Source organism: Vicia villosa, linkage group LG1, assembly GCF_029867415.1.
Source record: "Vicia villosa cultivar HV-30 ecotype Madison, WI linkage group LG1, Vvil1.0, whole genome shotgun sequence".
NCBI classification, from domain to species: domain Eukaryota; kingdom Viridiplantae; phylum Streptophyta; class Magnoliopsida; order Fabales; family Fabaceae; genus Vicia; species Vicia villosa.
The window spans coordinates 204,025,115-204,038,664 of NC_081180.1; the positions used below are offsets into that span (position 1 = coordinate 204,025,115).

At 30.0% G+C, this 13,550-nt stretch overlaps 1 protein-coding gene across 1 annotated transcript; it reads right to left on the reverse strand.

Moving 5' to 3' along the window:
* Window positions 1-1,947: 1,947 nt before the first annotated feature.
* On the reverse strand, window positions 1,948-2,661 carry LOC131621883 (protein S40-1-like). The gene has a single exon (XM_058892937.1). It carries the CDS (start codon window positions 2,560-2,562, stop codon window positions 2,170-2,172), a length of 393 nt encoding a protein of 130 aa, XP_058748920.1. The 5' UTR covers window positions 2,563-2,661; the 3' UTR covers window positions 1,948-2,169.
* Between the last annotated feature and the right edge of the window lie 10,889 nt (window positions 2,662-13,550).

The following is a 13,550-nucleotide window of genomic DNA, read 5'->3' on the forward strand; positions in this document are numbered from 1 at the left end:
CTATTATTTGAAAATGGACGTAATCGGTTACCGTAACCGATTACGAGCTCGAAAATGCAAAATTTTCAAAACACCACCCAGCGTAATCGGTTACCGTAACCAATTACAAGTCCGAAAATACAATTTTTCAAAATGACACTTAGTGTAATAGGTTACCGTAACTGATTACACCCTTCTTGCAGCAGAAAAACGTGATTTTAACAGCATCCTTCCATTCTAACCACATCCAAATCGTACCAAAACGTGTAATATTATAGAACAGTACCAAAACACATAACATAACACAATTTGAACTTCATCATTCATAGATAATTACTATAATCAATTTAAATTCAATCTGGTTGATTTTCCCAAAACAACATCTAAATTAAACATATCTAATTATATTTGAATTTGCATAGTTTTTATTTTTTTATCGAATTGTAGTTTTATTTTAAATTATTCTGAATTTCAACATTTTTAATTTTTGGGTGCATGTGACATCGATCCTTTAAAATGAACAATTTTGTAGTATTATATTTGTTGAAGCCTTAAGTTAGGGTGCCCTCGTCCGCAATTAGGCCACTCGGACCTAATGGAGTTGTCCAAAAAGTCCACCCAACATGGGAGTCGAATGAAAGAAAGTCACCACTGACCCCGAGAAGATAAGCGGTCAACAACATCCCATAATAAGACGGAGAAGTAAAGACTATGTCTAGGGGGTAAAATTTTAGGTCTTAGAAACACTTATAAATATCTCATCCTTCGAGGGAAAAAAAGGAGATCTCAAGTCATACACATTTACTACTACGCAGAGAGCATTACGCTCCTCGTAACCTTAATGTTTCATTACTCAAAGAGCACCACGCTCATCACCATCGGGAAATACACAACCACTCTAACTGTCCGCCAGCCACCTAGGAGCAACGATCGTTTGTAGGACTTCTTACCTCACGTGAGGTAGACTCTTAAATAACCTCAAAAGCTACCGTACATGACTACTCGCCGCCGTGAGCTAATCCTCACTCTTTAAACTTGTAATATACTTATTAGGGTCTACGAACCTCACTGTCCTTATATGAGAAACACTCATATATCTGTACTTTTTAGACTGTACAAATTTTACTGAATAAGAGAGTAATATTTTTGGTAAAGAAATCAACTTTAACTAATATATATATATATATATATATATATATATATATATATATATATATATATTCTTCTTAAATATGAATAAAATTTACTTTAAAAAATTGATGTATTAAATTTAAAATTAAAACTAAATGCATCAATTTTTTAAATCATTTTGTACTTATACACTACACTATTCAGTTAAACAAATCCAATATATTTAGTCATAAATAATTTAACCTGAGTAATACATATGTATCATAAAATTATAAATATGAATTTAATTTTTAATTATATATATTAAACTCTTGATTCACTAAGAGACAATAAATGCATGTAATTTGAGAGTGGCATTTTTTATGCTTATTGTGTAAGGATTATTTTAAGAGTCTTCTTAAATTTTTGGAAGGTTCTTTGGAGAACTCATATTTTAACTAGAAGAATTGCAGAACCAAGTTACACAAGCATATCATAATCATTGGAGTTTAAACTTCAAAACCTTTCCATTTATCTTTCATTTCTAACTATTACATTTGATTCTTAAAATTAAATATAATTTTAAACTCATTTTGAAATAAACATATTTAACTATAGACCACTTTACAATTAAAATACACTTTTGAGTAAAGTCAATTTTTTTTATATAAATTAATTCTTATAACTACAATTTGAAAAAAAAAAACATTACAAAAAAATTGTTAATGGCTTAGCCTATGTGCAAGAGAGACATAGTCATACCTGGGTGGGCAATACGCAACACAACGCGCAAGCTAGCAAGCAAGCAAACCAATCAAACAAACCATAATTATTAACAAAAAAATCTAAGATATGAATCCAACAAAACATGAAACAAATTTATTAACAACTAAATTCACTTTCATTAATTTTTTATCTCCAAATTAAATAACAACTATACTTTTTCTTCCTTTTACAACAATGATACTGCCAAAAAAGTTTGATCTCAGAAACTAAAAAGATAAGCAGAAAACATAAAAAAGAAAACTAATGATATTCTTTCCCTTCCATTTCCCACCATCCAAACACAAACAAACAATGTCAGACTTCAATAAAACCAGTCATCCTAAGAATCGAATTCCTCACCCTGCTCAAATCCCTTCCCTTCAAAGTCCTTCCGTTCCCAAAACACATCGAGAATGTCATCTTTCCGGCCAGCCTCCGCGCCATAATCACGTGCGGTGGCACCATCTCCTCCTCGTCCTCGAACTCATAACCGTTCCCCCATCGGCAAAACATCTCTTCCGGAATTCTCATCGGCTTCGAGCTCACCGCAGTCTTGTTCTTCTTAGCCTGATTAATCTTATCCCCATAATTCTCTTCCTCCTCCTCTTGATGCTGCTGCTGCTTCTTCAGTGTCTCATTCTCTTGTTCTTCTTCAGATTGAATATGGTCGGAAAAAACAACATCGGATTCGAAAAACTCCTCAGCCATTTCGGTTAAGTTGATGTAGTTAGAGAAACTTTGTTAGAAAATGATGTTGTGTAAGGTTTTGGTTTTGGTTTTGGAATGAAACAGTGAACAAGTTTGAGTTGAATTTATAAAGAACAAAAAAGGTTGAAAATGATTAAAAAATTAAAATTAAAATAGTATTCAAAAAATAATTACAAGAAACGTAGTGAGCAAACTACTCGTGATTGGTTTATGTTGTCAGATGATGTCATCTCACAAAGCTTTGAGTGCGGTCCCCGCCTGCGTGAAAAAAAACTACGTCTTTGTTTTTTTCTATGGGTCCCACTTTTTTAATTATTTATTTTATTATTTTTATTATATTTTAATTAAGATGTAACTTGTGGTTAATCACATTATTTAAACGGACACAACTCGTTAGTTTCGTGTTTCTGCATTTTCCTATCTTTCTTACTATTCTTTGTACTTATCCCCAAATCTAATCATTATTCTCCTTCACATTATGCATCAATATTATATACTGTACATTACTATGACAATTTGACACGTTATCTATTTGGCTAATTAACTATTGAATTCGAGCTAGGTTCATATGTGTCTGTATTTTATGAATTTAGGTCTTGCTAATAACTAATAAGTAGAGGGGTTATATATAGTGTTGCAGTTTTAAAAGTAAAAATTTATTTAAGGAAAAAATTATTGTGGTTTGATTAAATTTTTTATGATTAATTTTTAAAAAATAATTTGATTCAGTATATTCATTATAGTTTTATTTGGATTAATTTATATATATATATATATATATATATATATATATATATATATAAAATAATTTTATATTATTAATATAAATATATAATATATAATATATTTGATGTTGAATATGATATATTGAAATTAATATTACCCAATGATACTGATACATTTAATTTTGGAACATATGAAATATTAAAAAATATATTAAATTAAATTATGAAACAATATTAAAAATAAAATCAATAAGTAAGCATTTCTATAATATATAATATTATTAACTAAAAAAATGAGAAATATAAAAATATATGTATGTGTTTTGTTTTATTTTAAAAAATAAATTTAAAATATGATTTATTTTTTTACAAAGAGATATTTAACATATCGATCCTATTTATAAAAAAAATTACTTTTTAAATATATAATATTTATTCAATAAATTTATTAAATAAATAATATATCTCAATAATATATAATTAAATATACTAGTTATTCAAGAAATTTAAAAAATATCTAATTCATGTGAATTTTTATTTTTTGAATATAGTTTTAATTTAGATCAATATATACTAGTTATTCAGTAAATTTGAAAAATATTTAGTTTATGTAACTTTTTATTTTTTTAATATAATTTTAATTTAGATTAATATAAATTTAGATACCCTACTAAAAAAATGCTCTAATTACATAAGCTAAAGAATTTAAGATAAATATGTTATCTAGAATAATATCAATTTAAACTTTAGAGAAATGAAATACACAAGTTCTAAAATAAAATTCTAGATAGTTTATGAAGGTAATGATTACATTTTATCTAATAAAATTTGTTACTAGCAATAAAACATATGATGACTATATTATTCTTTTACAATTATGTAATGATTACATCTTTGTTGTGTTTATTTTATATTAAAATTTGAAATGAAACTAATTAACTTTAATAAAATTAATCTGTAAGAAGATTTATCTCTCTCTCTATATATATATATATATATTATGAAATCCTCTTAACATAGTCTAAAATTTATTGAACAAAGAAAATAACTATTTTACCAATTTTGTTTATAGTTAAAGAAGATCAAATTAAATAATTAACCTTTATGAATTAATTATGTGGACACTTGTTTTTATGTACATAATTTTCTTATGTGATTGTGTATGACGAGTGTAGATTTATTTATTTATTTACTTACGTATACTCTGCAACTGCAATATTCAATTACTTTTCAAAGAAAATGAATTCTCCTTTACTGAAATACTTTATTCTTATCATTGATAGATAGTAACAGATTCGTGAATGTTCTGAACATCTCTTTCTTGTGGTACTTTATTAACTGATTGGTCATGAATATCCAGCCAAAAGTGTAAAGGAATTGTTTACTTTTTTTATATATGAACAAAACTGGTATTCTTGTTTATTTGTTTATAATTTTTATAGTAAAAACGTGTTTAAAATCATAATAATTTTATTATTTAAAATAAATTCTTCGAAATTGTGTTTATGTTTTTTTAATTTAAAGAAAATTATAGAAAAATTCATAATATATAATTTTATATATTTAAAGTATATATATTTCAATTTTAAGTTGTAAATAATAAACTTTCCAAACTCCTTAAAAAATGAAATATAAAATGTTAATATATTTTAAAAAATTAGACAAATAATACAATACCATTTGCTTACGTAACTGTTAAAAGTGGGACTGGTAGTACATGGTTTGTAAAAACTAAAGATATAACTGATTCATGCTTATCTAGAAGGTGAAGTCATGTAATTTAATATAAGGGACTTATTTCATTTTTAAAAGAGAAATAGGAATATGTACTGACAGTGTAAAATATTTTTACACTGTCAACCAATCACAACCATGTATTCAATTAAAACATAATTTTAATTTAAAAAAACTAATATGACATGGTAAGTGTAATAATTTTAATTGGATGTATGTGTAAAATTTATTTACACTGTCAGTGCACTATCTTTAAACTCTTTTTAAAAATATCATATGAAAACTGATGAAGTTTTACATGTAATGAAATGTTTAAGAATATATAAAAATTTTACATTTTGTATTCTCAAAAATAACTTTTGTACCAAAATAAACTTATACTATTGCAATAAGAGCATATTCTATTAAGTTAACAACAAAAGGGATATAATTTATTCCTTTAACCAAATTTTCAAGGGCTTGGTCATGCTATACCTCCTTATTTTTAAAATATTTATTATTATTATTATATGATTGATTTTTTTATTTAACTTGATAAATGTCAATTTTAAATTAGTGGTTAGAGATCTATTTAGATCGACTCAAATTTTCTATACTACGTGAATAAAATATAGAATTTTTTGAATTTACATATATTAAATATATTTAATAACCAAGATAATAAATAAATTTATTGCTTTATTGACTAGAAGTTCCTCTTTTTTTTTTGGGGTCTGTGAATAAGAGTTTCAATAAACTGACTCTTACTTTTGAGTCTTGTTACCAAAAATGCTTGTAATATTTTAATACAATTTCATCATAATTTATTATAATTTTTTTAAATTACTAACATTTCTTTAATGATTATCTTAATAATATCATTATCAAGTTTCTTTAATTTTTAGTTATAATAATTTTAAAAAAAAGTAATACTATAATTTAAAAATATATTGAATATAAGTATCATTTAATCGCAAAAAAAAAAAAAATAAGTGTGTGCGTGTGTGGTCTAGCGGTGAAATGTTTGGATAAGTTCGAATCCTGCTAGATACAAATTGCTTATTAAAAAATATAGGCTTAAATGCACATTTGATCCCCGAAAGTTAGCGAGTTTTTTATTTCGTCCATGTAAATTTTTTTTGATGGTTTGAGTCCCTATATCTTACTTTTTGCTTGCGGTTTAGTCCCTAAAGCCAAAATCTGCAGGAAAATCTGCAAGTTTTCCTGCGAATTTTCCTGCGGATTTTAATTTTAGGGACTAAAACAAACGCGAAAGTGAAATATAGGAACTCAGATCCAGAAAAAAAACTTACAGGGACGAAAATCAAAATCTCGCTAACTTACAGGGACCAAAGGTGCATTTAAGCCAAAAATATATATATTCATATTGATAGTTCAATATATAAAAATACTAGTTATTTTGCATTTTTATTAAAAAAATACTTTAACTTCAAAAATTTAATTATTTTAATCAATATAAATGGGTACTATAAAAAATTATTTACTTTTTAAGAAATATTAAAATTTTAAATTCATAAATTATATATATATATATATATATATATATATATATATATATATATATATATATATATATATATATTGAATACTATTTTAACAAATATTAAATTTATTAACTTTATTATCAATTTAAAAAATAAATAGATAAAATTGATTACAATTAGTTTAAAATTAATTCAATTAATTATGTTTTACCATCAAACATGAAAATTATAATTATAATTGGTGCAAATGCCCTCGTGACTTTATGACTTTAGGTCTGTGTAATTGTTCGACTTAAAGTATTTTTTTATATTCATTTTAATATATTTAAGGGAGTGTTGTAGAAGGGAGTGTCAATTATAACAATTGGTGCAAAAGTTCCAGTGAATTATTATTATTATTTTTAATAAGCAATTTGTATGTAGTGATTTCGAAATTTGTACTTCACAAATTACTTTAATTTGTTGACTATTTAATTTATTATAATTATAAAAAAATTAAATTATAAAATTTATAATAATTTTAAAACATTTATTATGATTTATAAAATCGTTAAAAACCGACTCATAACTCGACATATCTTGGTTATTCTACATAAATTATTTATTAACTTGAAGTTTTTCCTTTAACTTGCTTGTGAAGAGGATTTTTTTTTTTTTTTTAGAATATTTTTGCACTCCTCATGAAATAATTTATTTGATCACTGAAAATTCTAAACTTTTACGTTCTTAAACATCTAGGAATATTTTTTAGAATTATTCGTTTCTACTAATTGATTAATGATAGGTTTAGGTAGGGGTGACAAACGAGCATGCCTACCCAGTTTAGGCCTTTTCCGCAAAAGCCCGCAAAAAATGGGGTGGGATGGGACGAATATATTTGAGAGTGCGGGTCTAAAACCTTGTCCAGCTCCACAAAAAAAGTCACGGCGGGGCGGGGGAAGGTCCGCGGGCATTGGACTTTTTAGGCCTAAAAATAATAAAATTGTATGAAAAAGCTCATGCCGCAAAAAAACGGGGCAAGGTAGGGCAGACACATTAAAGAGAGCGGGCCTAAAACCTTGACTGCCCTACGAAAAAGTGTAGGCAAAACGGACTTTCCCCGCGGGCCGGACTTGTTTTGCCACCCCTAGTTAGGGAGGGAAGAGAGAATTTGGACAAATTTTACGAATAGTGCCAATATTGCCTAAGTGTAATATCAAATTTTCCACACCAGATAATTAATTCATTAGAGATAGAAGTGTGCATGTCAAAATCCATCAAAATTAATTCATTTATAGATATAACTTCTTATCCATCAGGGTGAGATATAACTTCTTATCCCAACACAATCTTTAGATGCTCAGCATGATCTTCATCTGATTTACAATACACTAGATTATAATTCATAAACACCATCATGATTTGATCTAAATAGAGATGAAAAAATCTATTCATGTATTCCATGAATACTCCTGAAGCATTCGACACATTGAAGGACATAACTGCATACTTATAACAGTTGTAACGGGTTCTGAATGCAGTCTTGAAAATAGCTTCCGCTTTCACCTGAATCTGGTGGTATCCTGACGTTAGATCAATCTTGCTAATCAAACTCTCCCCTACCAGCTGATTCATAAGATCACCAATCCACGAAAGACAGTATGAGTTCTTGATAGTAACTTTATTCAACTGCATATAATCCACACACAATCGCGTGCTTACATCTTTCTTCTTAACTAGTACCATTGGTGCTCCCCAAGGGGATACACTAGGCCTGATAAATTTCTTCTCTAATAGCTCTTCCAGTTGTTTCTTAATAGCTCACTCAATTCTGATGCGGAGATTCTACTGCAAGTTCAGAGAACTCACATACAACTAGAAGGTTAGTGATCAAAGTTTCGCTCTCAAGGGAGGCTAGCATCACAAGCACCTGAGCATCTTGAAGGACATTTCAACTTGGTTGGCGGATATAAATCTTAAATCCTTACTCATTTAAACTCATGGAATAACTTGTGTTGGTCATAAAAAGCTTGGTATCCGACCCCATGGGGTATCGATGTACAACTGAGGTGAAGCTTCATGCGCCCAAGTAGTCATGCCTAAGGAGAATTCTTTCAACATGTGCATTTGTGCAGGTTTTTCCTGACTTTGTTAGCCTTCTTGTGGTTTGTGCATTTCAGGCCGGTAGACATCTTCATCTCTTTTCTCTTCTTAGTCTCTAGTTGGCTTAGATGTGGTGATGGTCTTGCGGATGGAATTTTTTGTTATTGGTAGCATCAGATTGATCTTTTCTGTATGAATAAGTATGCCAGGTAACGTGCACAATTCAGTAATAATACAAAAGGCCCTCTAGTGGTGTAAGAAGAGTAAGCCATATATTTGATATTCCTCGCAATTAGTAGCCCCACATTTATCTACTCGTCGCATATGATTTCCATGAGAGCATTCACCTCTTTATATTTAGCTATGATTGTATGGACATATCCTTAAGTGTTTCAATTAAAATAAGGCAGATGCTTTAGGAATGGGCACATGTCTCTAATCTTAAGCTTAATGTGTTTACCCTGTGCTATCAATTATTATGCATATGGGTAGAAAAATTTAGCCAACACCATTTCTCCTTAAGCCTCAGAAAAGTGATGATTTCTCTTATCTTGCACTCTACAATTGAGAGGTGCGGTGAGACGTAGAAGAGAATTTATAGCTCTAGAAAAATAGTCAATGATTTTACCTCGTACATAAGAAGTGTAATTGTCAAATGGGAGGTTGGCCGCATTTGCATAAAACTCGAAATCCATCGATTGATTTGCCTCTTTGACCAAATAATTCAAGTATGTCCAACCCATTGATTCTAGCATGGTGCTTAGTTCTTCATAACTGGAGAGGTTTTCCAAATCAAATGCACACTCTTTCACCATTTTGTACTGCTGATTTTGCAAAATTTTCTCTGCGCTTGTTTCGAATATGAACAAGTACGATGGATATGTTGGGGCAACTTGAGATTGTAGAGGGTTGGATGAAGCTGATGGACCAGAGGTACGACTACTTTTTGGAGGTGCCATAACTCTCTGCACAGAAATATCACAAACACAACAAAATGTTTTAATGAAATAAAGTGTTAGAAGAGAAAAAGTAGAGAGGAAAAAGGTTTGGATGGGAACAAAAAGTGGCATAAAGCCCCTTTTATAGGATGATCTCGTGTCCAACGTGCGCGGGTTGGCCAATGGTAAGGCCAAAAGTATAGAAACCAAAGTTTAAAAAGCCAGCATTCCAATTTTTTAATGATAAATTCTCAACATTCCCGCGTCAGCAGGTAACGCGCCTAAACTAGGAGGAAACGCGCTCGCGTCAGCAGACAGCACGCCTGCGTCAGTAGGCAGTGCGCCCACGAGAGTTCCAGTGGCAACATTCATTTTCCTACTTAGACTTCAACACATTCTCTTCTTCTTCATCTTGTTACTTGCTGCTTCTTTTATCTTAGTTGACATTCTTCCATTCAGCACAAAAATTAAAAATACAAACACACAAATGATAGCAAGATGCATTAAAATTTATAATTAACGGGAATTGAATTTTAGTGAACGAAATTAAAATAAAATCACCAAACGTGGGTTGCCTCCCACACAATTCTTATTTAAAGGTCACGAGCTTGACTCAGGAGCCTAAGGATCTGCGAGCACCAGAGACAACCTCTCTGATGCTTTGTCAACTGATGGGAATGTCTTGAGTTCCTTGCTCTTAACAGTGAATATTTGTGAGTTACCTGAATCTTTCAGTGTGACTCATCCATATGAATATATCTTCTGAATTATGTAAGGTTTAGTTGCCTTACATCTGAACACACCTAACAACGCTTTGAGTTTGGATTTCCACCATTTGACTTTCTGTCCTACTTTCAATTTTTCCTTTTTGGGGATTTGTTTTTGGAGTGATCTCAACAGTTTACTGACCTGGTAGCATTCAATTTTCTTTGTATCTTTGAAAACTTTAAAAACCTCTTATTCTTTGTTAAATTGCAATGCTAACTCACCCTATTCGACATCAATCAACGCTCTCCCTGTTGTGAGGAAAGGTTTCCCCATAATTAAAGGAGTTTCAGCATATTTAGGAATGTCTAAAATCACAAAGTCTGCAAGGAAAACGAGATTATCCACTTTTACTAATACTTCCTCCAGAATTCCACACGGATAAGCAATTTATCTATCAACCAAAGTGAGAGTCATATTAGTTAATTTTTCTCTCTCCATAATCCAATCTTCTTATCATAGAAAGTGGCATTGATTAATGCTTGTTCTCAAGTCACAAATAACTTGAGTGACTTTAACAGGCCCTACAGAACATGGAAGTATGAATCTTCCTGGATCGGTTAGTTTTGGCGAAAGCTTCCTTTTATGATGGCACTACACTCTTACGCTAAAACCACATTCTCATTATCTCTTAACCTTCACTTACCCGAGAGTAATTCCTTCATGAATTTCACATATACCAGCATTTGCTCCATAGCTTCACAAAAGAGAATGTTCACTTGTATTTTTTGTAACATCTACTTGAACTTTTTAAACTGTTCTTCCTTCTCATCTTTCTTTTTAGGCTTCTCTTTCAAGAATGGGCATGGTGCTTTGATATAGTCAGGAAGTTCTAGATTTAGCTCATTCAAAATCTTCTTCTTAGTTCATCTCCAAGGCGAGTTCTTATCTATAAATTGGTCAAGAGTCCAACCCTTAACCTCATCACTACTTTCTAACTCATTTTTTCTCCCTCACTCTTTTTTTTTCATCAGCTTCGTTGCCACTCTTTTCTTATCAACACTAGGTGATGACTCTATAATTCTACTCCTTAACTTAATGGCATTATAGTTACCATTCTTCGGATTATCCAATGTATTACCATTAAATCCCATGTCGGTATTAGCTTCTACTGATATTTTCTTTGACAACTGGCCAAATTGTGCCTATAAATTTTTGATAGAGGCATTTGTGTTCCTATTTTTTGTCTGTTGACTATGCGTCATCTCTTTTTGAGATTGACTCACCTCAAGAAAAATTTCTTGAGTTGGCATGATGAAACCCATAAGAGTTTCTTCTAAAATTGATGGTTTCTGCTAAGGTGTTTGTGCTTCTTGAGATGTACCTTGAGTAGGACTCAAGGTCTGAATATTGTTGCTCCACTTGAAATTCGGGTGATCTTCCTATCCTTAATTATATGTATTAGAATATGGATTGTTTCTTTGGAAGTTTGCATACTGAACCTCATCACTCTCAACATTTTGAACACAATTTCCATTTGCATGCTCACCTCCACAAAAATCATATTTTAGTGTTTGGACTTGGCTTACATTAGCTTGATTTAACTGAGTGGTGACCAATTGTTTGGTGAGAGCTTCCATTTGGGTTACTCGTAATGTTTGTTGTTGTTGACAAATATTCTTCCATATTCTCTCTTCTTCTTGTATGTTGTTGTTATGTTGATGTAATTCTTATGCATTTTGATGAATTTTGCTGGATTACAATGTCATGCAAGTTTATGTTAACATTTTTTTTCATATTGCTTGTAGGATTCAAATTCACATAGTACGGTTATGGTTCACATGATGGTTTATGATTCACATAGTATGAGAAAAAAATACATGAGGGTGAAGCTATTCATCCTCCTTGTATTTTTTCATAGTAACATAAGTAGATCAACCTCAACTTCATTATTAGACAATCATTTTTTCAATTAAGGGTATGTATGTTGTTGATAACTGTTGTTTATGTTCTTGTTGTTGTTGATGTTGTTTTGTATTTTTTGTTAATAAATGGTTTTTTCATGTGCACTAGCAAGTGGTTATGGGTCTTTACTTATCTCTTAAAGCTTTGAGAAATGGTTAGTTATTAAGTTTTCCCAATCTATGTTAATTAATTGATGTTTTTGTTGATAAATGTTTTTAGTGAGTTTGTTATATCATATATGATTGCTTGTTTCACCACCCCCTCATTGAATTTGCATTCATTTAAACATATTTTGGAGATGATAATTTAAAAAAATTAAATTATTCTTGAAAATCAACTTAGACGATCCAATATTTTTTCGAATTGCATGCACCTTGTAAATCATAATTTCCTCTTTAACGTATAGAATTTCATTCAGTGCCACAAATTATTCATAACAATATTGATAAAGGGATGTTAGTCTGCGTCTTTCACCCAAATCTTGATGATTGAAAAAAAAACTAGAAAAGAAGATGAAATCAAATTTTGTGTGAAACACTCAGACTGGCATCTATTCATCAACATTAATTTGAAGAATTTGGGATTGAATCAAATCCTATAGGCTAAAGAGGAAGTCATGATTTACAAGAGGCATGCAATTCGAAAAACATTGGATTGTTTAATTTTTTTCAAGAATAATTTTTTATTATTATCTCAAAAATCTATTTGAATGGTTGTATATGGTTAATGAGGGGCAGGGAAAAATAAGCAATCTCATGTTTTATAATAAACTCTTACATATACCATAACTGTTGAAACTTATAACTGTGGTGAAATTTTTTTTATGCGGTTTAATTTTGGTTGTAGGTGGGTATCCAACCCATGACACTATATTTATGACAATAGTTGTTTACATCAACCGTTATGATATATAGCGCGTTACATAGTTTATCACAACGGTCGCGCACCCGTGGTTGAAACAACGAACTTACAACCACACACTACTTCACAATGGTATGTCACGCGTGATGGTATCCCTTTTGCAACCTTTGTGAAAGGGATTTTCTATAGTAGTGATAATCAAAAGAATCCAAGAGTCCATCTTTATGGAGTTTGGAAATGTGCTTCTCATTTATATGGTCTAAGCAAAATTTCCAAAGCTAAGTCAGATTCAACTCATTAGATTTCATATTCTTAGTATTAATAATATAAATTGACATTTCAAATTCAAGGACTTACAGTCCTTTTTTCATTTGCATAATAGCATATAATATATCATTTAAATAAGTAGAGGAACAAATTATTCTTTATTATAAATAAAAAAACCAAACTTGTCCAAATAAGAAATGAAAATAATATTCTTCCTAATTTCATGT